The sequence below is a fragment of the Trachypithecus francoisi genome, unplaced genomic scaffold, assembly GCF_009764315.1.
Source record: "Trachypithecus francoisi isolate TF-2019V2 unplaced genomic scaffold, Tfra_2.0 Lachesis_group16, whole genome shotgun sequence".
NCBI lineage: Eukaryota > Metazoa > Chordata > Mammalia > Primates > Cercopithecidae > Trachypithecus > Trachypithecus francoisi.
In genome coordinates this window covers 98,821,449-98,846,285 of record NW_022681461.1, presented here as the reverse complement: position 1 = coordinate 98,846,285, position 24,837 = coordinate 98,821,449, and the positions used below count along the sequence as shown (strand labels likewise).

General features: G+C 55.7%; 1 protein-coding gene across 1 annotated transcript; it reads left to right on the top strand.

Moving 5' to 3' along the window:
- Nucleotides 1-437: 437 nt before the first annotated feature.
- DBH (dopamine beta-hydroxylase) lies at nt 438-24,837 on the top strand. The gene is made up of 12 exons (XM_033238649.1): nt 438-788; nt 4,365-4,511; nt 6,778-7,035; nt 7,906-8,082; nt 8,712-8,814; nt 12,293-12,459; nt 16,632-16,775; nt 17,276-17,314; nt 17,962-18,021; nt 22,092-22,219; nt 22,632-22,791; nt 23,781-24,837. The coding sequence occupies exons 1-12, from the start codon at nt 441-443 to the stop codon at nt 23,910-23,912; spliced, it is 1,863 nt and encodes a 620-aa protein (XP_033094540.1). The 5' UTR covers nt 438-440; the 3' UTR covers nt 23,913-24,837.

Genomic DNA, 24,837 nt, shown 5'->3' with positions numbered 1-24,837 from the left:
GGCCCATCCTTCACTGGTTGGCCTGGAGCAGCTCCTCGGACCTCAGTCTGCTCATCCATGGGTGGTGGAGGTGGTGCAGACCCCATCCCACTGGAGACTGGGCCGGACAGCCTGTGAGGCAGTCAGCCGGTGCCTGGCCAGAGGGCGTCTGAAAGGCCTCTTGGCTGCAGGGGGGATCTGCTTTTGGGACAGCTCTTTAAAGCCATCTCAGAAGCCACAGCATCCGCCTGTCTGCTTCAACTCCCACTGATGACGTCCATGTGTCATTAGTGCCAATTAGAGGAGGGCAGCAGGCAGAGTGCTTGGCCTGGGGCGCAAGCTTCTGGGAGGGACAATTGAATTCCCCACCAGACAAATGTGATTACCCATGTTACTTGGACCCACCCCATTCAGGACCAGGGCATAAATAGCCAGGTGGGACCGGAGAGCTCACCCCAGCCATGCAGGACCCCAGTCAGTGGTGTCGCTGGGCCAGCCTGTCCTGCCCCAGCGTGCGGGAGGCGGCCTTCATGTACAGCACAGCAGTGGCCGTCTTCCTGGTCATCCTGGTGGCTGCACTGCAGGGCTCGGCTCCCCCTGAGAGCCCCTTCCTCTACCGCATCCCACTGGACCCCGAGGGGTCCCTGGAGCTCTCATGGAATGTCAGCTACGCCCAGGAGGCCGTCTTCTTCCAGCTCCTGGTGAAGCAGCTCAAGGCTGGGGTCCTGTTTGGGATGTCTGACCGTGGCGAGCTTGAGAACGCAGACCTCGTGGTGCTCTGGACCGATGGGGACACTGCCTATTTTGCGGTGAGTCTCTCCTCCCTGCCAGCTCTCCAAACCCTTCCTGACCCAGCACCCCATCTGGCTGTCTTTTTTTTCTTTTTTTTTGAGACGGAGTCTCACGCTACCGCCCGGGCTGGAGTGTAGTGGCCGGATCTCAGCTCACTGCAAGCTCCGCCTCCTGGGTTTACACCATTCTCCTGCCTCAGCCTCCCGAGTAGCTAGGACTACAGGCGCCCGCCACCTCGCCCGGCTAGTTTTTTGTATTTTTTAGTAGAGATGGGGATTTCACCATGCTAGCCAAGATGGTCTCGATCTCCTGACCTCATTATCCGCCCGTCTCGGCCTCCCAAAGTGCTGGGATTACAGGCTTGAGCCACCGCGCCCGGATCTGGCCGTCTTTCTACACTCACCCTCCTTAACCCAGAAAGTTTGTCTGCACCTCTCAGTGTTTGAGCTGACTCTGCTCTGAGCCGAGTCTGCACCCTGAGCTTGGGTATCATGGGGATCTCAGTTTGAGAACAAAATAGGAAAGACATGTTTTCCATGGTCCTTAACTGCCCACCCCAAATCATGGGACCCAGCAATCCCAAGGAATGAAACTATACACAGAGGACACACACACCACACAAACTCATGCCGCTCCACACCCCACACGTGTGGGACCACAGACCCCACGACCCCTGGTCCTGTAAACAATGTCCCCAGAGCACATATGCCCACTGATGTGGGCCAGGTGGTGGCGCGTGGCCAGGCACTGCATGAGGCCTGTGCACCCATGGGATCCGCCTGACCTACTGTGCTTGTACCCATGGACTGACTGAGCAGGTGCAGACACCCTGCCCCCACCCATAGGTGTCGGACAAGCCCCACAGGGCTCAGCCAAAACTGTCAGGATGGGCTCTTGACTCCTTTCTGCCCAAATTTACCTCCACTCTTGTTTCACAGGGTGGAGAAAGGGGAAATTTTCCCTTCAAACTGGAGAGGACTTTAGGCCCTTCCATAAGCTGCAGGGGGTCCCTGAAGTGGGCAAGCCCACTGCCTGCCCTGGGTCCTGCTCCCGCCTTCCTTCCCATACGGGACTGGCCACCGGGGCTTCTTTGTGGATGAAACTCAACTCTCTCCACAGAAACAGACAAAGGAGGGACAAAAAAGTTTTATTTCCGAAGTCAGGAGGTGCCTGCTTTATCTGGGAGCGCAGAGCTGGAGCCGGGGAGCTGAGCCTGTGCAGAGCGGCCACCTACAGCTCTGTGCCTTGATCTCACCATGGGATGGTGGGGAGCTGGAGAGCTGAGTCTGTGCAGAGCGGCCGGCTCCAGCTCTGCACCTTGATCTCACCATGGGATGGCGGGGAGCTGGAGAGCTGAGTCTGTGCAAAGCGGCCGGCTCCAGCTCTGCGCCTTGATCTCACCATGGGACGGTGGGGCAGACAGTCCCTCTCTGCCTTTTTGGGTGTTGTGAGTTCATGAGGGCAGACGGTGGCCGCCGTTTCTGGAGCTGAGCTTGCCCCCTCCAGTTCCCAAGACTCAGCCAGGAGGCATTTGCCTGTGTCACTAGTGAGGCTTAGGGCCACCCAGATAGGATAGGTGGAGCTGCCTGAGAAGGGCCCTGCTCTGACCCATGGGGCTGCACAGATTCCTGTGCACAAAGACACTCTGTGGCTCAGGTTCCAGCCAAGAAAGACCTGGACAGCCCTGATTCTGAGCCATCAGCCGTCTGGAGGAGCAGCTGAACCCCATCGCTGACAGTTTGGAGTTCTTTGCAAGCCTCTGCCATGAGGCACCCTGAATGCAGGAGTGTTTGCTCCTCCCTGGTGCAGCGTCCCCCTGCCTGCATTTCCCGGCTGCTAGGGGAGCCAGAGGAAGCCAGGTGACTTTGCCTTTCCGTGCACTGGCAAGGTTAATTTGTACAACAAATTCCTACGGAAACAAATGTCAGCCTTGTTATTCCTCCCTAAGCAATATGTTCAACTAATACCTTCTTGATTTCCAGCTGAAATATCACAGGAGAACTTTCTGCCTCTGTTTAAAATGAGTCTCTCGGCAAATCAGCAGTGTCCCCGGCAGGGTGGCACTGCGTGGCTTTTTTCTCTAGGGAAAGTTTTGCAATATCTTTTGCAGATTTCTTTTTTCTCAAGGAAATGAAGAAAAGATGTTTTACCCCTGAATGTAAGATTAAAAAGAAACACAGCTCAAAGTCCTTAAGGCCAAGGGCCCGAGGCTTTCTTGAGGGTTTCCATGGGAAAGGCCAGGCAGGGCAGGGAAGCAGCTTTGTTTGGACAATTCTGGTGGGCTCTGGGTGGCTGGGGTGGTCTCTCGTTGCCTGGTTCCTGGCCCTAGGGTGATTTTAGGGTCGGGGCAATATTGGCCTGGGGTGTGAGAGTCAGGTGGAGGAGGTGGCTAGGGATATGGGCTTGGGGTGGGTTGGAAGGTTAGGAATAGGATTCTCACACACACGTGGATGTTGGGAGGCAGGACAGGTGTAAACAACTCTGGTTGTCTGTTTGAGCCTGCAATCAATTAGTAGATGCCAAATAGACAAATACGGAAACTAAGAAGGGCCCTTCTTGAGTACGAAGGGCAGCCTGCTTCTCGGGGAAGGTTCCTCACTGTCTCTCAGTAGATCTCCCTGGTGGTCTTCTTCCCTGTGACCTGGCCTGGGGCCACCATGTCCCTGCTCCTTAGGGCCCAGTGCAAAGGGAGCAGTCAGGGACAGGGAGGGCAGAAGTCACCGATCCAGATCCCAGGACGCACCCTCAGATCCACAGGGACTGAGGCCCAGCAGCCCCAGCTCAGCTGGCAATGAATGCAGAGCTCTAAGGTGAGGGGAGCAATGCCTAGGCTGCAGGATTTAAAGTGGTGCTTCAGGCTGGGTGTGGTGGCTCATGCCTGTAATTCCAGCACTTTGGGAGGACGAAGCAGGAGGATTGCTTGAGGCCAGGAGTTCAGGACCAGCCCAGGCAACATAGTGAGACCCTATCTCAAAAAAAAAAAAAAAAAAAAATCCAAAATTACATGTATTTATAAAGTAATAAAGCAGTGCTTGTTCTCAGGGTTGTGCCAGTGCAGGGTGGGTACCAGCTATCAATCACCACCTTAGACGTGGCGCCCTGGTTTCTCTCTCCCTTCCTGTTCATGTCCCACCCTGTTCCCAACTTTCCCCTTTCTGAGGCTCCGCAACTCTCCTGCCTGCATGAATGTGGGCAGCATGGGTTTGAGGCATTGTTCCCAGTCCTGATGAGGTGTTGGGAGCCTAGCCTAAGGTATCTTCTTAAGAAGCTCAGTGTCCCGCCCTCCAGGCCTGGGAATCCCCATGGCTAACAGAGCCTGTGACCTGCTGGCAAGTGAGAGCCCTGGTTCCTGGATGCAGAGGAGGTGAGCACTGTCAGGGTTCGACTCCACTGCCTCCAAGCAGAAATGGACATAGAAGGTGTGAGTGAAGCCCCAAGCCCAGGCAGAATGCTCAGATTCACAGGGACTGAGGCCCAGCAGCCCCAGCTCAGCTGGCAATGAATGCAGAGCTCTGCCGGGGAATGCCCTCTTCCTTTGTGGATTGGCCCGGCTTGGCTCCTTCATGCCTGGAGCCCAGTGCTTGTCTCTGCAGGACGCCTGGAGTGACCAGAAGGGGAAGATCCACCTGGATCCCCAGCAGGACTACCAGCTGCTGCAAGTGCAGAGGACCCCAGAAGGCCTGGTCCTGCTTTTCAAGAGGCCCTTTGGCACCTGCGACCCCAAAGATTACCTCATCGAGGTAAGGGGTGGCTGTGAGCACCCAGGAGGGCGTGGGCTGCGTGTACCATGCTGCCATCCTGTGCCAATGGCATACTACCTTTCCTGTCTCTGGTAAGTCTGGGGCCTGGGCCTGGCCAGCTATGACAGAGAGAAAGCCAAGGAGGATGGCCCAGAGGCAGTGGTGGGGTCAAGGTGCTTAGGATGGCCCAGCTCTGCTGTCACCACTGAGCCCTCAAAGCAGCAGCTCTTTGCTGACACGTAGCTGACATGGTTTCTAGACGCGCTGCGCTGAGGCCTCTCCCATTGGACTACACCTTTCTCCTGGATGTCCCTCTCCTCCTGGTCCTATTAACCGTCAGGTGGAATTCTGGAACCCAGGAGACCTGGCTTTCCATCCCGGCCCTGTCGCCAGCTCGCCGTGAGGCTCGGGACAGCTCCCCTCCTCCTTTGGACCTCACTTTGCCCATCTGTAAAACGGGGATGGGAACTAGATCATTTGTACGGCCTGACCAGCTCCGTCTGGGAGTTCATGGGAGCCACAAAACATTGCAAAAACCCACAGGCTTCTTATGCTGCTCTAAGAGTCCCCCCCCGCCCCAACCTCTTAGGGAAAGCAACCCACCTTGCCCTTGAAGACAAAACCCTTTTAACTCTAGCACACCTGACACCTTTTGTCTTGTGTAAATAATCCTTTGGTGTGGCAGTGGCCTGGGGTGGCAGCTAGTGCCAGGTCTTAATCTATGGGGTTAGCTGAGTGACCACACGGAGGCCAGTACCATTGAAAGATTGATTTCATTTTCTGAGAGAAGGTGCACCTGTGCCGTGCAGGCCCACCTGCGGAGCCCTGGGTTTGGTCAGGAGGCAGATGCGGGAGCCAGGGGAGAGCCCAGGCTTGAGGCTTTCTTGGGGTTTCCATGGGAAAGGCCAGGCAGGGCAGGGAAGTCTCTTCATTTGGACAATTCTGGTGGGTTCTGGGTGGCTGGAGTGGTCTCTCGTTGCCTGGTTCCTGGCCCTAGGGTGATTTAGGGCTGAGGCAATATTGGCCTGGGGTGTGAGAGTCAGGTGGAGGAGGTGCTAGGGATATGGGATTGGGATGGGTTGGAGGGTTGGGAATAGGATTCTCACACACGTGTGAATGTTGGAGGGAAGGACACGTGTAAACAACTCTGGCCATCTATTTGAGCCTGTAATCCATTAATAGATGCCAAATAGACAAATATGGAATCTAAGAAAACAGAACAGCTGGCTGTTTGCCAGATGAGGAAACTAAGGCCCAGAGGCAGTGAGTGGATGTACCCAGGGGTCGGGGTGTACTGGGGCAGACCTGGTGCCGGAAGAAGTGTTCTTCCAGGAGGTTGTTGAACCCTTACCCTGTTTCCCAGTGGACGAGGCAAGGGTGAGCAGAGAACCTTCCGGAAGCACCTCACAGGGAAGGCCAATGCCTGTGTGTGTTCAGCCCAGAGGCTCCAGGCCAGGTATAGGGGCCTCTGCCTGGAGCTCTGGGCGTCCTCTGCACAGGGTGACCCACCAGCCTTCCACAAACTCAAAGAGCAAATTAGACACCCACACGGGTCCGCACCCGTGGTGCCCAGAAAGCTACGAAAGGCACTTTCCATACCCGATCACCGTTTCCACTCACGATAGCATGTGAGAAAGCCAGCCCCGAGTCTTGCCTCCTGAGTCTGCCTGTGGCCTCCAGCGCCACGTAGACCCACGGAGCTTTCTGTGGTTGCTTGGTCCCCTCCTGCCAAGCTGGTGGTGACTACATAACACGGCGCGGCTCCGCAGCTCAGTGTGACTGTCCACAAGCCCCAGGGTGGTTCCTTCCTTTCATAGAGGGCACTGAATCCTCAGGCTGGGCTGCCGAGCTGACCAATGATCCCCCACACCCAGTCCCCCGTCACCTTGGGGTCGGTGGAGGGAACAAATGTCCTGGCCACACTGGCTCATGGCGGGCCCAGTTGTCACAGCTTGAATGGATGTTAAGTGAGCACAGGTGGAATGTGTTTAGAAAAGTATTTGATGATCAGTGCAAATAGGGGATCCTGGGGGTCATCAGCCCGGGATTTAGTCCCAGCTGGTGCCATGCAAGCCTCAAGGGTCCCTTATTCACAGAGATGAGAGCAAGGTGTGTCACCTGGTAGATGTGGGTGGGCAGGGATGTGGCATCCCCTCAGGAGCCCAACTCTGCGGGCTCTGAATGGGTGACCAACTGAGCCCCGTCTTGGCTGCAGAACTCTGGGGGCTCTGAATGGGTGACCAACTGAGCCCCGTCTTGGCTGCAGGACGGCACAGTCCACTTGGTCTACGGGATCCTGGAGGAGCCATTCCAGTCACTGGAGGCCATCAACAGCTCGGGCCTGCGGACAGGGCTACAGAGGGTGCAGCTCCTGAAGCCCAATATCACCTTCCCGGCCATACCCTCAGACACGTGCACCATGGATATCCACGCTCCCGATATCCAGATCCCCAACCAGGTGACCACGTACTGGTGCTACATCCACGAGCTTCCCGAGGGCTTCCCTCGGCACCACATTGTCAAGGTACATGCGGGTCCAGGACCCAGGTCCTCGCCCAGCCCTGCCTTCCTCCTGGGCCTGGGTTGTCCCTGACCCTGGAGAGCTGTCCACAGTCCTGGTCGGACCAGGTGTCCTCTTATCACCGGAACCTCAGGCACCTGCCTGAAGTCCTGCAGGATCAGCAAGTAGTCTCGGCTTCCCTGTCACTCTGCTCACTCCCCCACCCTCAAAGGGCCTCTGAGCTCCCACTTCCCTGCCTGGACCAAAGCAACCAACATCTTGACTTCTGCATCTTTCCTTGGGACAGGAACTGCTGTCTGTCTGCCAGGCCACCTCCTCCTTCATGAAAAAGCAGCTTAAGTCAGAATTCACTTGCTCTCAAAGGCCGTGGCTGTCGAGTGTCCACTATGCCCCTGGCCCTGGGGGAGGGGCGAGGTGATCCCTCATTCAGCACAAGAGCCCCCAGTTTCCAGCAGGGGAAGTAGGCCCAGGGAGGTTATGTGAGTGTCCAGAATCACACAGCAGGAAGGTGCATGGCCTTGAAGGTGCGCTCTGGGCCCGGGCTGTAACTTCAGGGCTGCCCTGCCTCCCACGGAGGCTGCAGGAGCCGGCCCAGCCATGGCCCCATATGCATGAGGACGGCTGCATCCTGTCCCTGCCTTGGCAGGAAATGGCCTGTAAGAACCTCGTTTCCTTCACTCTGGAGCTCTCTATGGGATTTCTTTCTGGGCTGATGGCTCCACCCTCATGGCTCTGAGCCCCAGAAGAGTCCCTGAAATTGCCTCGATCATCCCCCATTTTACAGATGGACAGACAGACACCTATGGAGGAGAGCTGCTGGGGAGGGGAGGGTGGGCGGCCGGTTCCCAGGCTCAGGGGGCTGCCTCCTCACAGTACGAGCCCATCGTCACCAAGGGCAACGAGGCCCTCGTGCACCACATGGAAATCTTCCAGTGCGCCCCCGAGATGGACAACGTCCCCCACTTCAGCGGGCCCTGTGACTCCAAGATGAAACCTGACCGCCTCAACTACTGCCGCCACGTGCTGGCCGCCTGGGCCCTGGGCGCCAAGGTGCGTGCCCCGCGACCCCAGCATAGTGTCTCCTGCCTGGGCCCCTGGCATCCCCACACCTCTGTTTCCCCAGCTTCACTGTCTCAGAGGCCCCAAGAAGGGGCTCCTAAGGGGGCTCACGAGGCCACCAGAAGGGCCAGGCCTGAGACGTCCCCTTCGCCTCTGTGATGTCTGAAATGCCACCTGCTTCCAGCCTTTTTACATTTTCCACAGAAACACAAGTGCCCCAGGACCTTATCCTCAGCGGGTCCTGATTCTGTTTCCCAACTGGAGTCAGGGTTTTGTGCACAGAGTGGTGCCAGGGCTGGCTGGTGGGGTGGGGCCAGTGTTGAGGCCTCCATAGGCTGAGACAATGAGGGTCTTGCCAGCTCTTGCACCCGTCCAGAGAAGGGGTTTTGGGGGCAGTCTCAGCCCTAAACACCAGCTCCTCTCCCCGACACCCTGACCCGAGTCACAGGATGTTCCTTGGGCTTGTAAAGAGATGTCAGGAGGAAGCATCGCTCTAATCCTGCCACGCCCCCTCCTCCACCCCTGAGGCTTAGGCCCCAACAGTTGACTGGGTTTGTCCCTGCCCGGACCTGGGACCCTTTCAGGACACACCCGTCTGTCTGACATCCTGCCCCACACAGGCATTTTACTACCCAGAGGAAGCCGGCATTGCCTTCGGGGGCCCTGGGTCCTCCAGATACGTCCGCCTGGAAGTTCACTACCACAACCCGCTGGTGATAGAAGGTAGGGGTCTCTGATGCCATCTTCCCCCTAGGGCTCAGCTATGTTGAGCCAGTGAGAAAATTCCACCCTTTGTCTGCCCAGCATGGCGCCCCTGCTGTGCAGCTCCTCTTGGCACGAGGCCCTTGCATCTGCCTCATCTGCTCTCCATCTTCCGTGGCTGTGGTGGGCTCCCAGGGACAGGACCTCGAGGGGCTCACTCCTCACAGCACTGCCAGGGCCCAGCAGTGGCCCCGCACCTCCCTCCTTGTTCCTATAATACTGGTGGCCATCGGCGCAGCACTGTCCGTCCCAGGGGACAGGACAAGGAGAATTTTCATAAAGGAAACTGCCAGATGCCAAGTTCCAAATAGAGGGAGGGGTGTGTGCATAAACAGGAAGGTGGTAAAGCAGGGCATATTCCAGCACACAAGGGTTCCGGCCTGGCCGGAGTGCAGGGATAGGAAGGGGAGCTGGGGGCAGCTGCTGTTGGATCACCCATACCTGAGGGTGGAGTGAGCAGGGTCAGCCCTTAGCATGGCAAGGCCAGGTGACGCTGTCTCAGAAACTGAAAAAAATACTTCCCTCTCTCTGTTGCACCAGCATCTTCCACCATATACAGACACACACATGCACACACATTCACACATGCACACACACACGTACACATACACATGCATGCACAAGTACACACATACACACACTTTTTCTCTCCCTCTGAATGGTGCTTCTTATTTTCATTTGTGCAAGGGGCAGAAGTGGCCTAAGAGATAGGTGCTAGGCTGTGCCTCACCACCTCGGGGAGGCTGGGTGGATGACCTCACCCTCTGCCTGTTCTCCCACCTCCCACAGCTATTGTGAAGCTGGAAAAGGCTCACGCACAGAACTTGCTGTGGGCACGGGGCTGTGCTCAGCTAACAGTCGCCTGTGGTTTTTTTTCCTGGCTGCATAAGTAATACCATCCGCCACTGCTGGAGTTATCTCCACATGCACAGAGAAGGGTATAAGTCAGCTTGGGCCTTAGCATGATACAGGATTTATTGCTCATTTAAACCCTGAAAGCAAATGGATTTTTGAAAACTCCTTAAGCATCAGGGAAGTCTGTCTATTCATGATTATCTGGTTGTATTTATGGATCCTTTGCCAAATATAAGGATGCTCCTGTCACTTCACCAATCTTGAGATGGGTTGCTTTTCTATAAATATCAAAATCCCACAATTATTTCATGATTTAATCCCCATCTGAATTTTAACCAATTGCAACACCCTTTTTATTATTATCCTCTGATGTAATCAGCCCGGAGATACAGGAGCCGTTTGAGTTTGGATGGTGTAGGGGTGTCGAGGGAAGAAGGCACAGGCAAGAGGAGCTGTTTTGGCCTCACCTTAAAGGAAACAAGCAGGGAGATGGTTAGGCTCCCCTGAAAATGCCCTGCACCCCAGTCCACAGCCCTGGATTTGAACCCCAGCTTGGCCGCTTCCCAGCCCTGTGGTCCTGAGCAGAGTTCAGGCTCCATCCTCAGTTTCTTCATCTGTAAAATAGGGCTGATGATTCTTACTGTGCAAAGCTCCCATGAAGGGGATAGGTTATGCTTAGAGCATTTCTGGCACCCAGGGAAGGTGTTAGTATCTGTACCACCCTCTTAGTTTGTCTGATCAGAAAGAGCAATACATGTTCACTGGTGAGAAGATGGAGAGCAGCAAAGAATGAAGAAGATGAAAGCACTCACGAGCTCCCGGCTCCCGGTTTTGAAGTCAGCACTGGTCACCCGGCTGCGTGTCTGTCCTGACTGCTTTTCTGGCCCATTAACGTTTTTCTTGTGACCAGAATTTCATATCTTTTTTTTTTTAAGTCTTCATCAGAAGCTTTGTCCCTGTGAATTAAAACCCCTTGTCAATTTCACACTCCTTGCCACCTGACATCCCTTTCCTATACGTAACCCAGGGGGTGGAGTCTCCTGCTGCGTAGCCCCTCCTGATCACCCCGGCATGTCCACCATACATCCGGGGGCATGGGGCCATGGCCAGGCCTTTAGATCCTCCCCCAACCATGAGCCCAGCCTGTATTCTGAGCCTGACTGCTGATTCACTAGGCATGGAGTTTCAGGAACGGCGGGGCTCCCTGGATGACGCCTGGTTGTGAGGATGTTCCAGTGGGTGCCAGCATCCCTGAACCTCTGTTTTTTTGTTTTTTGTTTTGAGATGAGATCTCACTTTGTCACCCAGGCTGGAGTGTAATGGCGCGATCTCAGTTTACTGCAACCTCTGCCTCCCAGGTTCAAGCGATTCTCCTGCCTTAGCCTCCCGAGTAGCTGGGATTATAGGTGCGTGCCACCACACCTGGCTAATTTTTGGATTTTTAGTAGAGACGGGGTTTCACCATGTTGGTCAGGCTGATCTTGAACTCCCGACCTCAGGTGATCCGCCCACCTCGGCCTCCCAAAGTGCTGGGATTACAGGTGTGAGCCACAGTGCCCGGCACCCTGGACCTCTGACCATCAGTTTCATGTGACCGCTGGGAGGCTGGCCCAGGGAGCTTCAGGGACTCTCCAATTAGCAAACTGCAAGGAGAACCAACAAGCATGGCCACACCATAATCAGAAGACACAGTTTCCGTGACTGGAAGAAGCACCATGTTATTCCTTTGGAAGAGGCCCTTGACTGTGGGCTGAGGCCCAGAAAGGGACAGCAAGTCATCTGAGAGCACACAGCACGCTGTTGACCAAGCGGGACCCGGGGCCGTGCATGAAGTGGGGCTAGACCTGCAACGCTGACCCTCCTCCGGGGGCGCAGATTCTCATTCAAATTGTTCCTGAGATGTCAGCGTGGTAGGTGGATTCCCTGGGGCTGCAGGACATAAATCAAAGTAGTAAAAGCAGGGGCTGCAGGGAGGATGTGCTCCTGGAATGCTTCTTGTTAACATCAACACAGAGATACACTCACACTTGCCCAGCTTTGACACAGGACCAGGGTTCTTCTACGCCAGCGGCAGATGGGAGTTCTACGCCCTCTTCTTCACCCAGACCACACCCTGCAGGTTGTCACCGTCCTGCAGGCTGATTTCCAGCTTAGGTTCCTTTGAACATGGAAATAGAACATCAAAGCACTTACAAAACAATCTGAGCACAGAATCCAAGTTGTTTATGAGTTTCCATTTATCAGCAGCATCTCACCCACACCTGATTCCATGGAGGCTTGAAGTGGCTCACCTTGATCACATCTTTCCATAGCATTCAACTAGTTTTCATAGAAACAACAGCTCTTTCTTCCCAGTGAGTGTAACCTGTTTGCGTTAATTGATCTTGTGAGCTGCCTGGCATCCACAGGCGTGGAAACAAAGACAGCCAGCTCTTGGTCTGCCTAGCAGGTGGGAGCAGATGGGGGGTGACCAGCCCTGCCTCCTGGCTGAGGCTGGCTGGGGTCATAGGGATAATCTATCGGCAGGGGGAGGTGAGAGGGCCTCCACTCGCCGCTCACCTCCATCCATCCCACCTTCTCCCAGGACGGCGCGACTCCTCAGGCATCCGCTTGTACTACACAGACAAGCTGCGGCGCTTCAATGCGGGGATCATGGAGCTGGGACTGGTGTACACGCCAGTGATGGCCATTCCACCGCGGGAGACCGCCTTCGTCCTCACTGGCTACTGCACGGACAAGTGCACCCAGCTGGTGAGTGGGGTTGGGCCGGGCACCACACCCTCCGTCTTCCCACGTCCCCCAGTGGAGGCCTGGCAGGTGGTGGCCCAGGAAGGGTGGCAGGCACAGCTTTGATTCCCCTGACCCTGAATCCCTCTGCGGTTCTCGCTCTCTTCTGTATGCAAGGGTGCCTTCCTGCTGAGAGGCCATTTGTGTGTGTGCACCTCCCTCTCCAGCAATAACCATGGCTCCCACTAGTCCACACCCACGTGCCAGGCTTCCACGCGCTGCATTTTAAAATATGCCTTCATTATGTAAGCAACACACACGTGCACTTGCCACTCAAAAGCGCAGGCACTGCAGCTAAAGAGAATGCTCCCCTCATCCGCTGCCGCCTCTCCCTGAGATATCCACTTATTGGCTCTTTGTGCGCTTCCAGACCTTTCTCCTGTGTATTTCAGGAAGCCCTTGCAGGTGTTAGAAACCTTTTGAGTTTTTTTTTAAAAAGTTGTATTTAATAGTTTACAAATTTTTCAACAAATGGAGGCATTTTTCTGGTGATTTGCCTTTTTATTGCTGCATAGTATTCCACAGGATGGGGTTTTCACCATGTACCTAACCAGGGCAGGACTACGTGAGGCAGTGAAGTGCCAGTTACAGGATCTCAGGGAGACTGTCAGGGAGACTGAGGAGCCTCAGTCTCCCCATCTGTGAAATGGGTACAACACTTACTTTGCAGGTCATTGTGAGAAGTAAAGCTACCTCACAGGAGGAAACGTTTGTAACATATACACAAACTATGAAATAACATCCGTCATATAAGAACTCCTAGAAACTGACAGTAAGAAAAACAAACCACCTACTGGAAAAACCGAGCACAGGGATGAACAGAAAATAGGAACAAATGGCCAAGAGGGAGAGGAAGAGATCCTCAAGTCCACAAACAGAAAATTCAAGTTAAACAACACTGACATGTCTTCACGAGCTTGTCCTCAGGGCTGTGCATGCTGGGTGGAGGCACAGGTTGGCACTTACACTCTGGTACCAACAGCAGGTCCTGTCCTTGGCTTCTGGCGAGATCAGGGAGTGACTACTAAAATCCCCTCCTCTGCTTGCCTTATCTTGGTCCAAGCCTGTGCTGAACTGTCTCCCTATCAATCAGTGTCTAGGCTGTTCTCAACTTTTCACCGATAGAAAGAAGCTTCCCGGAAATCCTTGTCCATGCCGGAAACCGTTTTCTCATGTAGATTTCTAGACGTGAAGTTGCTGCTCAGAGATCTGAGCGTTCCCTTGAATCAATCTTGCAAAATGCCTCTCAGAAAGCCCATCTGCTGCTTCCTCCCACACACAGGATGAGAGGGTGCCTGGTTTTACTGACCCGTTGGATTATTAATATTGTAAATATTTTCTGGCCTGGCGCAGTGGCTCACACCTGTAATCCCAGCACTTTGGGAGGCCAAGACGAGCCAATCACAAGGTCAGGAGATCGAGACCATCCTAACACGGTGAAATCCCGTCTCTACTAAAAATGCAAAAAATTAGCCAGGCGTGGTAGCGGGTCCCTGTAGTCCCAGCTACTCGGGAGGCTGAGGCAGAATGGCGTGAACCTGGGAGGCAGAGCTTGCAGTAAGCCGAGATCGCGCCACTGCACTCCAGCCTAGGGGACAGTGAGACTCCGTCTCAAAAAATATATATATATATATATACACACACACACACACACACACACACACACACATATTTGGGAGGAAGACATGTCAATGTTGTTTAACTTGAATTTTCTGTTTGTGGACTTGAGGATCTCTTCCTCTCCCTCTTGGCCATTTGTTCCTATTTTCTGTTCATCCCTGTGCTCGGTTTTTCCAGTAGGTGGTTTGTTTTTCTTACTGTCGGTTTCTAGGAGCTCTTCTTATACGACGGATGTTATTTCATAGTTTGTGTATATGTTACAAACGTTTCCTCCTGTGAGGTAGCTTTACTTCTCACAATGACCTGCAAAGTAAGTGTTGACGTACCCATTTCACAGATGGGGAGACTGAGGCTTGCTGGGATCACACTGCCAGCAGTCACGCAGAGTGAAGATTCAAATACCAGTCTGTTTGACTTTGAAAGTTGTGGCCGTGACAGCAGATTGCATTGTAATGAGGTTTACTGTGGATTTTCCTTCCCAGTAAATGGGTCGATTGGGATTTGTTCTTCGTGTGGGTGAGCCCCCAGAGCATCCCAGTCTTCCAAGCAAAGGTTCCTCGAGGCTGAAGGGAGACGGAGCTCTTGGCCAGCACGGTACCCATCGTCTCCGGCAGGAAATCAGCTCCTTTTGTCCCAGACGGGGGTGGACACTCTCTCCCACTTCCCTAAAGCCCCCACTGGTGAAGCGTGGGTCCATGTAAAAGGCACCTTGGCCAGGGTTCATGGGGAAGAGCGGCTTCCGTCCAGGCAGCACTCACTGCCCCTTGCAGAGCCTTGGGGCCGTTGACCCCGCTGACCACTGACCATGAGAACGTCTCTCTCCAGCCTCAGGAATGCAGACCCGCCTCCCCTTGCCAGAGTCCTCCACTACCTTAAGTGACAGAATGAGAATGATCAGTCTTGTCTCTCATTTAGCAGATAAAAGGGGGCACAAATTCTGCAGCCAAAATCTGGCCTAGTCTAGATATCCCAGTGAAATAGACAGGCCGAGACGAGAGTGCTGCTTTGGACCACAGTGCCCAAAAAAGCATATCCTCCCTCCACCTGGCTGACACCCGGCATCTCTGGGCCAGGGTCGGCCTCTGGGGGCCAAAGGGTCATTAGGACCCTTTGGGCTCCCAGACCCAGCACACGATGGCCCCTCAAGCCATTGCAAGGGACACAAACCTATAGGCAATGGCAAGGTCAAGGGCGGCTGCTGCTTGGGAGTGAGAAAGAAGGAGCGAAAGAAAGTGAGTCGTAAAAAGCTTGGTCATCTGGGGCCTTCAGGGACGGGGCTGTCAGGACCTTGAGCTCTGGGACCTGCTGACCATATGAACAAGCTGGGCAGAGCCTGGCAGCAGGTGGGCAAGAGGACAACTGACTCACTAAGAAAATGCTCGATTTCAGGAAACACGTTTTCTTTTCTTTTTTATTTTTATTATTTTGTTGTTGTTGTCGTTGTTGTTTTGGGATGGAGTTTCACTCCTGTTGCCCAGGCTGGAGTGCAATGGCACAGTCTCAGCTTACTGCAACCTCTGCCTCCCGGGTTCAAGTGATTTTCCTTCTCAGCCTCCTGAGTAGCTGGGATTACAGGCATGTGCCACCATGCCCAGCCAATTTTTGTATTTTTAGTAGAGGCAGGGTTTTAACCATGTTGGTCAGGCTATTCTCAAACACCTTATCTCAAATGATCCATGTGCCTCAGCCTCCCAAAGTGCTGGGATTACAGGCGTGAGCCACCATGCCCGGCATGGAAACACATGTTCTATCTAAAAATGTTAGCATTCGGTTTGAGAAAACTTTCATTCTCTGGAAGATTCTCTCAGGCCCCAGTGATGGCATGAGACCTCTTGGCCTGAGGGCTGCCATCTTTTCTGTGAGGCTGACCTGCAGCCTCAAGAGTGTCCACCTGCAGCACCCCATGGTCACATCCATCTTGGTCCCGGATGACCACCTTCCAGTTGTAGCCACAGCTCCCAGCTGTAGCACGGGGCAATGATGAGCACGCGAGAACGCAGCCTTGGCTGCTTTGAAGCTGAAAGGAAGCCACACCACAGGGCAGCTGAAGGGCCTGCCTGGCCCAGCACATAGGGGACCTGCCAAGTACCGCCTTCCGCCACTTGCTTTCCCCCGGACCGCAAGCCCTTGAGCACGGAGGCCATGCGCTCCTCAGCTTGGTGGCTTTGCCTCACCCTGTCCATGAGGGGCTCGCCTTAAAGGCCTGTTGACTGAGTGAAGATGAACCTGTCAGGCTTCGGGGGCTCAGGAGAGGACGAAGAACTTGGAAAGAAAGTTGCTCCTGAATGGGACTGGAGGCCGCTTCTTTGGGAGCCAGGGGCTGTTGTGACCACCTTGCTCTTCCCCGTGAGGTTTCTGATGGTGGCTCTAATCTGGCCGGGGAGAAAGACCTGGAAAATGCAAGTGTCCAGGAAAGCAAACTGCCCGGGGTGGCTGCTCCCTGCTGGGTTCTGGCCATGGACGGGAGGGTCCCTTCGGAGGTCAGGCCCTGACGCTGCAGCCCCCTGACCCCATAGGCACTGCCTCCCTCCGGGATCCACATCTTTGCCTCTCAGCTCCACACACACCTGACCGGGAGAAAGGTGGTCACGGTGCTGGCCCGGGATGGCCGGGAGTGGGAGATCGTGAACCAGGACAATCACTACAGCCCTCACTTCCAGGTAGGGGCTGCGCCCCACCCCCACCCCGCCCCCAAGCCCCACACCCCACACCCCACACCCCACACCCCGCCCACGCCCCGCCCCCACGCCCTGCCCCCACGAGACCTGCTGGGCCTACTGTCTCCTGACACCATAGGGATGGCCCCAGGCTGGCTTCTTTCTCCTGGGCCAGCCCCCCACCATGTGGCCTGTGCTCCCCGCTTGGGTGTCTGTAGAGAGGGCCTCTGGCACATGGCAGATGGTGGTGGGATTCAGGAGACCTGGGCAGCCCTCTGGTCACATCTGTCTTGGTCTTGGATAACCACCTTCTGGTTTGAATCTAACGCTCTCTCTGGCCAGAAGCCACACTTAGCCGGCCCTGGCTTCCACTGTAGAGGCTGGGGCAAAACGGACACCCCCAGAGGTCAGGGAGGCCTGAGGGAGGACACGGTGGCCAGGGATCTGGTCTGCAACTCTCTGAGGTCTCCTCTCCCCCAACCCCTCGGCTCTGCTTGCTCCAGGAGATCCGCATGTTGAAGAAGGTGGTGTCGGTCCATCCGGTGAGTGCCCAGCAGGAAGGCTGTCCCAGTCGCTGCCACCAGCTGGGGTGGCTGGGAGGGCTGGGGGGTGCCGCCAGAAGGAGAGGGACAGAGAAAGTGATGGGGGCAGGGGAGAGCCGTCCAGGGCAGGGGGAGGGTGCCTGTGGGTGTCTCAGGGCTGGGTTGCCTCATGGGGAGACTCACTCGGGAGTTCGAGGGACATCGGAAGTGGTGGAGCAGACAGGACACTCCCAGGGGACGCGTGTCCTCAGCCTGACTGGCTGACCACAAAGTGTCAGTGTTTGGAGGAGATGAGGGCACTAAGGCAGGCAGTGGAGCCCTGATCCCACAGAAGGCCAAGCTCAGGCCTCAGTGAGGACTTGCCCAAGTGCCTTGAGATGTGTCATGACCCACCCGCCTGCACCCCCACTGGCCTGGACCCTGTTGTGACCCACTTGGTCACAGGAGCTGATGGTTTATAACTTCCTGGGGACACTCAGCCTGTGACCTTCGTGCATGAATCTGCTGGGCTCCTGGTAGTGGATGACAGGGACTATATCCCAGAGGTGCCGTGGCATGCACAGTGGCGTGGTCCCATGGGGGCGGGGCCTCGAGCGCCTGCCAACGCCAGGTGGCAGGTGCTGATGGTCATGTTGGCTTTTCCTCAGGGAGATGTGCTCATCACGTCCTGCACGTACAACACGGAAGACCGGGAGCTGGCCACAGTGGTAAGTCACCCCTGCTTTCCCCTGCACTTGCCCAGGGCGAGTGTTCAGCCTGGGCTGTCTGAGGAAGGAGGGCAGGTCTTAACTCCTCACTTAGGGCATGGGCTCATTCCCTCAATAAGCCAGTCGTTCTCAGCACCTGCTCCCTGAACCCGCAGTGGCAGCATCACCAGGGAGCTTGGGATAAATGCAACCTCCTGGGTGCCACCCCAGGCCCACTGAGTCAGAGACATGGGCGGTGGCACTGGGAAATCCATGTTTTAACAAGCTCCCAGCGGATGTTGACCCCTCCTCAAGGTTGAGAAGCACTCACACCAAGAAACTTCTCAGCACCCAGGGCTGGTGTGGGGAGAAGCTGTAGGACAAGAGGTTGACCTCTGCCCCGTGGAGCTCAAGGTGCACAGGCCTGGAGCACCTGCTGCTAACAACAAGCAAAATTACAAAAAAGAAACTTTCAAAACCAGGTTGAGGAGCCAGAGGTGCAGGCACCTGGGAGGACCTTGTCAGAGATGTGGCTGTCACATGGAGCCCAGGGGAGAGGGGAGGAGGTAGAGGAAGGCTCCATGCAGGGGCTGTGTGCGGGAAGGCCCAGAGGACCAAGAACATTCTCAGGATGGAAAGGACAGGAGGAGAGGGTGGAGACATGGGGAGGGGTCCGGTAGTGTGAGCGTCAGCTGAGGATGCATTTTGGCTGGACTGCAGACAGTTCAAGGAGAATCTGCACTGGGGAGATCTGTTCTGAAGGCTGAGTGTGCAGGCAGCACCAGGACATGGGCAGCCACGTGATGCACCACGCAGCAGGGCTGCTTCCGGGAGCCAAAGGGGCTGCTGTTCACAATTACCTGGGTCCCGGCCACAAGCCAGGGCTGTCCTGGCACACAGGCCACCCTGCCAGTGGATCCGTGCCAGCTGCCTCGGTATCCATGGTGGGCTCCAATAATTATCCTGTGAATGGTCTGGCTCAGAGTGGAGCAGACCTGGGTTACAGCTACCAGGACACCCCTCAGTGCCAGGAACTCGGGTCCATGTCATAGCCCTATTCTTTGTGTTTTAATCCAATGTGGATTCACCTGATGTTTACTGAGCCCAGACTGCCAGTGGTTTTCTTCTTCTTCTTCTTTTTTTTTTGAGACGGAGTCTCGCTCTGTCGCCCAGGCTGGAGTGCGGTGGCACTGCACCCTCCACCTCCCTGCAACCTCCACCTCCCGGGTTCAAGTGATTCTCCTGCCTCAGCCTCCCAAATAGCTGGGACTACACACCACCATGCCTGGCTAATTTTTGTGTTTTTAGTAGAGACGGAGTTTCACCATGTTGGCCAGGCTGGTCTCGAACTCCTGACCTTCTGATCAATCCCCCCTCAGCCTCCCAAAGTGCTGGGATTACAGGTGTGAGCCACCATGCCCGGCCTCATTTATGCTTCTTTTTAAACAGCTCTACTGAGATGTAATTCACATGCCATACCATTCACTCATTTAAAGTGTGCAATTCTATGTTTTTTTGTAAATTCACAGATCCATGCAACCCATCATCGTGGTGAATTTTAGAACATTTTCATCACCCCCAAAGGAAACCCCATATCCCTTAAGCAGCCGGTCCTCATTCCCCTCCCCGCTCAGCCTGGCAACTGATCTATTTTCTGTCTCTGTGGATTTTCCTATTCTGGACACTTCATGTGAATAGAGTCACACGATACGTGGCCTTTCGTGTCTGGCTTTTTTCATAGCATGATGACTTCGAGGTTTCTCCATGTTTTAGCATGGGTCAGTACCTCATTCCTTTTCATGAATGAGTAACATCCCATTGTATGGATGGACCATGTTTTGAGTCTCCATTCATCCACTGATGGGCATCTGCGTTGTCTCCGCCTCTCATTTAGTTTTCACACCAGTCTTCCAAGGTAGGAGTGTTTGTATTTCTCATATATATATATATATATATTTTTTTTTTTTTTTTTTTGAGACGGAGTCTCGCTCTGTTGCCCAGGCTGGCATGCAGTGGTGCGATCTCAGCTCACTGCAACCTCTGCCTCCCAGGTTCAAGTGATTCTCTGCCTCAGCCTCCCAAGCCTGGGATTATAGGTGCGCGCCACCACACCCAGCTAATTTTTGTATTTTTAGTAGAGACAGGGTTTCACCCTGTTGGCCAGGCTGGTCTTGAGCTCCTCATGTAATCCCTCATGCTGGGATTACAGGCATGAGCCACAGCACCCAGCCAGTGTTTGTATTTTCACAGGTGAGACATAAAGGCTCAGAGAGGGCAGGCACTTGACCAAAGTCACACAGCTGATAGATGGCTGAGCTGGGATTTGACCCAGGGCCTTGTGCCTCACGGTTCTTACCACATCCTTCCTGTCTCCCTTGGATTTCAGGTGACAATTGCCCTGCGTCCCTGATCACAGATTCACGGTTGGGGGGAGTGAGAGTTCACCAGTCCTTTATTCTCTCTAGAGGAGGTGCTCAGTATATCACGGCCGTGGCTGATGTCGGGCGCTGGCCACAGCTCAGCACTGCTCTAATAACTCATTCTAACCACACCAAGCCTTGCTGAGACCTCTGAGCAGATCCCACCAGGAGACAGAGTGAGGTCCAGCCACTCAGGCCACACACACAGCGAACAGGAGGCAGGGCTGGTATGGGGGCAGGTGCTAACCCCAACTGTGCCGCCTCTCGGCTGAGCACCTATGCAGTGACTGAGTGAGCTCGCAGAGACAGGGCTCTGCAGGTGGAGCACCCCAGGCAGGGCCCCAGCATTGCCCCATTCTGCAGGCACAGCCCCAGGGTCAGGGACGGGAGACTGCCTATTTCCTGCCCAACCTGGCTTCATGGCGGCAGAACCCATGCCACGTCCCCGGGCATTCAGGGCTGCCAGGCCTGGTGAGCACCACTGACATCTCAGATGCTCGTTCTTCAGGTTGAGGCCCTTGGTGCCAGTGTCCCAGCGGGCAGTTCTGTGGCGTCCCTGGCCCATGCCCTCCTCTTGGCGGTGGCTACATCACAGCACCAGGCGGGATCAAAGGGAAGGGCAGCTTCCCAGGTGGATCTGAGCTTCTCATGCTCTGACAGCCCCTCACCTGCTGATCCAAGAGACAGCGGCCTTTGAAATTCGATTTCCTTCCCCAGGTGAAAGAGGAGAACAGATCCTGCACAGGGTCGGACTCAGTTCCCTTTTGATGTCTGCGGTGGCGGAGGGTGGGGAGGGACGGGAACTCACACAGGAGGCCTATCTGCCCGATCTGACGTGGGCGGGATGGATGAGAAAAGCTGGGAAAGGAGGAATCTGGCCCAGAGAACAATGCTGGCAAAACTCCGTCCTGGCCAATAGGTGCCAGGTTTGGTCTCTGGGCAGAACTGCCCCGTGTTCTTTGTCTACATGGGAGGAGGGGGCGGCAGCTGGTGTAAGCGCCACACCGAGCTTTTCCCAGTCCCTTTATTCTGCCATAGAGCAACGATTGCCTTTCTTCCCCACTAGCCAGATGAAATCCCCGGCCCACAGCAGCTTCACAAACAGCAGGGAGCCTGGATGGAGCAAGGGTGGCCAGGCCATCATGTCCCGGCCCCTGACCTGCTGGGGTCTGAGCTGCTGCCGGGGGAGCTAAATGACTGGTGGACGGCGTGGGGCTGCAGTGGAAAGGGCCTCCCTTGCAGTCCTTGGCTCCAGGCTCTTGCTGGAGGTCATGGGGACAGCTTCCAGACAACGGCCGGGAGGCTGGGTCCACTCAGGCTGTGCCACCAATGCTGTGGCCACCATGGGGCGTCCCCTTGCCTGCTCTGAGACTCAGTTTCTGTACCCATAAAATAGGCACAATAACACCCCATCCACTTGTCCTGTTTCATTTTTCTTCACAGCATCATCAGCACCTGAGAGGAATGTCCTGGTTAACTCACTCACTGTCTGTTTCTCCTACCAATGGTGGTAATTCCGTGAGGGCAGGGACTTAGTTCCCCAGAGCATGCCTGGCACGGTGCCGTGAACAGACAAATGGATGCAGTGAACACGTGGATGGGGCGAAAGCTGCTGGACGGCAACGTCTGCGTGGCATGGCCCGGGGCTGACGGGTCTTCTCCAACTTGCAGGGCGGCTTTGGGATCCTGGAGGAGATGTGTGTCAACTACGTGCACTACTACCCCCAGACGCAGCTGGAGCTCTGCAAGAGCGCTGTGGACGCCGGCTTCCTTCAGAAGTACTTCCACTTCATCAACAGGTGAGGGCTCCCTGCACAAGCTCCCTGCCCCCCGGGAGCCCCGACACAGAACCTCTGGGCCTGTCAGGCAGCTGGGCAGATTGGAGGAGTCCAGGCTAAGTTCTAGGAGCAGAGACTTGTGGCGGCATCACTCATCCCTCCCCTCATTTCCTGCTGAGTCTGGATTTGGCTTGAGAGCCTCCTCAACCCAGTCGGGAGTACCCACCCGCCAAGGTGACAGGAGAGGTGAATCCGTTGCTGGTGAAGGCAGCATGTGGGATGGCCTGGCAGAGGCAGCGGGGCTGGGGAGGAGGCGGCAGGAGGGTCTCCCCAGGGACAGGACTTGAGCTGCAGGGAGGAGTTGTTGGTGGTGCCCACTGGGGTCCCTGCCCATCGGCTGCTCCCCAGCCTGGCTGTTCCTTGTCCCCACCAGGTTCAACAATGAGGACGTCTGCACCTGCCCTCAGGCGTCCGTGTATCAGCAGTTCGCCTCTGTTCCCTGGAACTCCTTCAACCGCGAAGTACTGAAGGCCCTGTACGACTTTGCGCCCATCTCCATGCACTGCAACAAGTCCTCAGCTGTCCGCTTCCCGGTGCGCTGCCATGGGCGTGGGTGGGGCACGCAGTCGGGCAGGCCTCATGGGGGATCCCAGTGAAGGGTGATGGGCCTGCACTCTAAACTGCTGGCAAAAGGACTCGCACAAGATAATTAGAGCAAGTGCCAGGTGGTGACACACAGGCCTGGACAGACAGCCAGCAGAGAGAGGAGAGAGAGAGAGAAAGGCCAGGAAGGGAGGGCAGCCACCCTTTCCGGGTGACACCTCCACACTGGTGCCAAATGCCAAATGCCGGTGGTGTGAGCAGGGCGCACTAACCTGCCCCCTGCACCTTAAAATAAAGCGCGGGGGAAGGGAAGGTGAGAAACGAACCAGTCTGAAGCTGCAAGCTGGTTTTTTCCTCCTTATCTAAGACCCACTGGTATTCGAAGGCATCTAATTTATCCCGAGCCCAGCGGGCTGCGGTCAGGAGCCCAGGGCCTATGCAGAGTTAGTCGCATACGGTGCCACAGCCTGGAGATCCAGGAAGATGCTTCCTGGATTAATTGCTAAGTAATTCGCAATTTGGCAGCTGGATTAATTGCTAAGTCAAACGTCCTCAGCACCAAGGAAAGGAAGGGTTAATACTGGCTTCCCGAGAATAGTCTGGGGTGGACGTCTGATGGGTTGAAAACTTGGCATTTGATGCAACCTTGAGGGAAAGAGACGGTTAAAAAATATCAGAGCCTGCAGCCAGGGGCTCTGGTTGCTACATTAGGGTGAATGATTAAATTGGGTGGGGACGGAGGCAGGGAGGGGCCTGGATGACTCCCAGGTTCCTGACTAGGTGAATGGGAAGCCACAGGAGGGGGCATTTACTGAGGTGAGGACCCCCAAAAAGCAACTTGGGGGAGAGGAGTGAGTTCAGTTTGGGACAAGCTGAGTTTGAGGGCAAGAACCCAAGAGGTGGCTGGGAAGTGGCTGGGGAAGCAGCCACCCATCTTGCCACTCCAGCCTCAGTTTACCTCCTGCTCCCTTCCTTGCAGGGTGAATGGAACCTGCAGCCCCTGCCCAAGGTCATCCCCACGCTGGAAGAACCCACCCCACAGTGCCCCACCAGCCAGGGCCGAAGCCCTGCCGGCCCCACCATTATCAGCATTGGTGGGGGCAAAGGCTGAGGGGGGCCTGCTCCTCCCCCTCCTCCGTGCTGTCCCTGTGGGCTCACACTGGCACTGTGCACCCTACTCTGTGACGATCCCCATGGAACAGCCCTGCATGCCCAGGATGAAGGGGCCAGACCACGCCCCTGCCTGAGACCTCAGTCCAATGCAGCCTTCTTCCCCCAGGGTCCCCTGCATGGCTGAGAGGGTGTGGGTGCCCTGTTGACCTACCCCGGACCGAGTGGGCCATGACCTCGTCCATTTAAACCGGCTTACTCAATGCAGGGACAGCCTGCACAGTCGTCCAGGGTCCAGCCCTCCACCAGCCCTGTTCTGCCTCACTGGGTGTGGCCATGCTCCTGGGACATGCGCCATGCTGGACCGGGGCGCAGAATCACCCAGAACGCCCCCGCCCCCGCCCCGCTGCTCCCGCGGACAGTGATCTGTGCCGGTGGGCGGAGGGTGCGGGTGCTGCTTCAACATTTCCTCGCTGAGTGGCTCGCGTTTCACAGTGGGCGGCTTCCCTGCGACGGAGGCAGGACCAGGCACTTAGCTAGTTAGAGACTAGCCTGGGAAATTGCTCCATTGCCGAGTAAATAGATATTTTCGCCCACCTAAAGGAAAGCTCTAACAACAACTATCACCGAAAGGCGAGGCGGCGAGGATCCAGCGAGGCTTCTGGGCGCCGCTTCCACGGCGGGGGGGGGGGGGGCGGAGTTATTAGCACCAGCTTGCTTCTCTGGCGGCGGGGCCAGCGCTGAACAGAGCCGGGTGGAGTCAAGGCTGTGCTTCCCTTGTGGTTCTGCCACTCAGTGGAGTGTGCCTTGGGTGGGCCATTTCACGTTCCTGACCCTCACTTTTCTCATCTGTAAAACGGGGCTGATGCCGTGAGGGCTAATGAGCCAATAAAGCTCACACTTGGGCTAGCACCCACTGGAGGTGG

Coding starts and splice junctions, on each gene's coding strand:
- DBH (XM_033238649.1), top strand. CDS start 441: ATGCAGGACCCCAGTCAGTGGTGTCGCTGGGCCAGCCTGTCCTGCCCC. Junction 789..4,364: donor GGGACACTGCCTATTTTGCG/GTGAGTCTCTCC, acceptor TTGTCTCTGCAG/GACGCCTGGAGTGACCAGAA. Junction 22,220..22,631: donor TACTTCCACTTCATCAACAG/GTGAGGGCTCCC, acceptor TGTCCCCACCAG/GTTCAACAATGAGGACGTCT.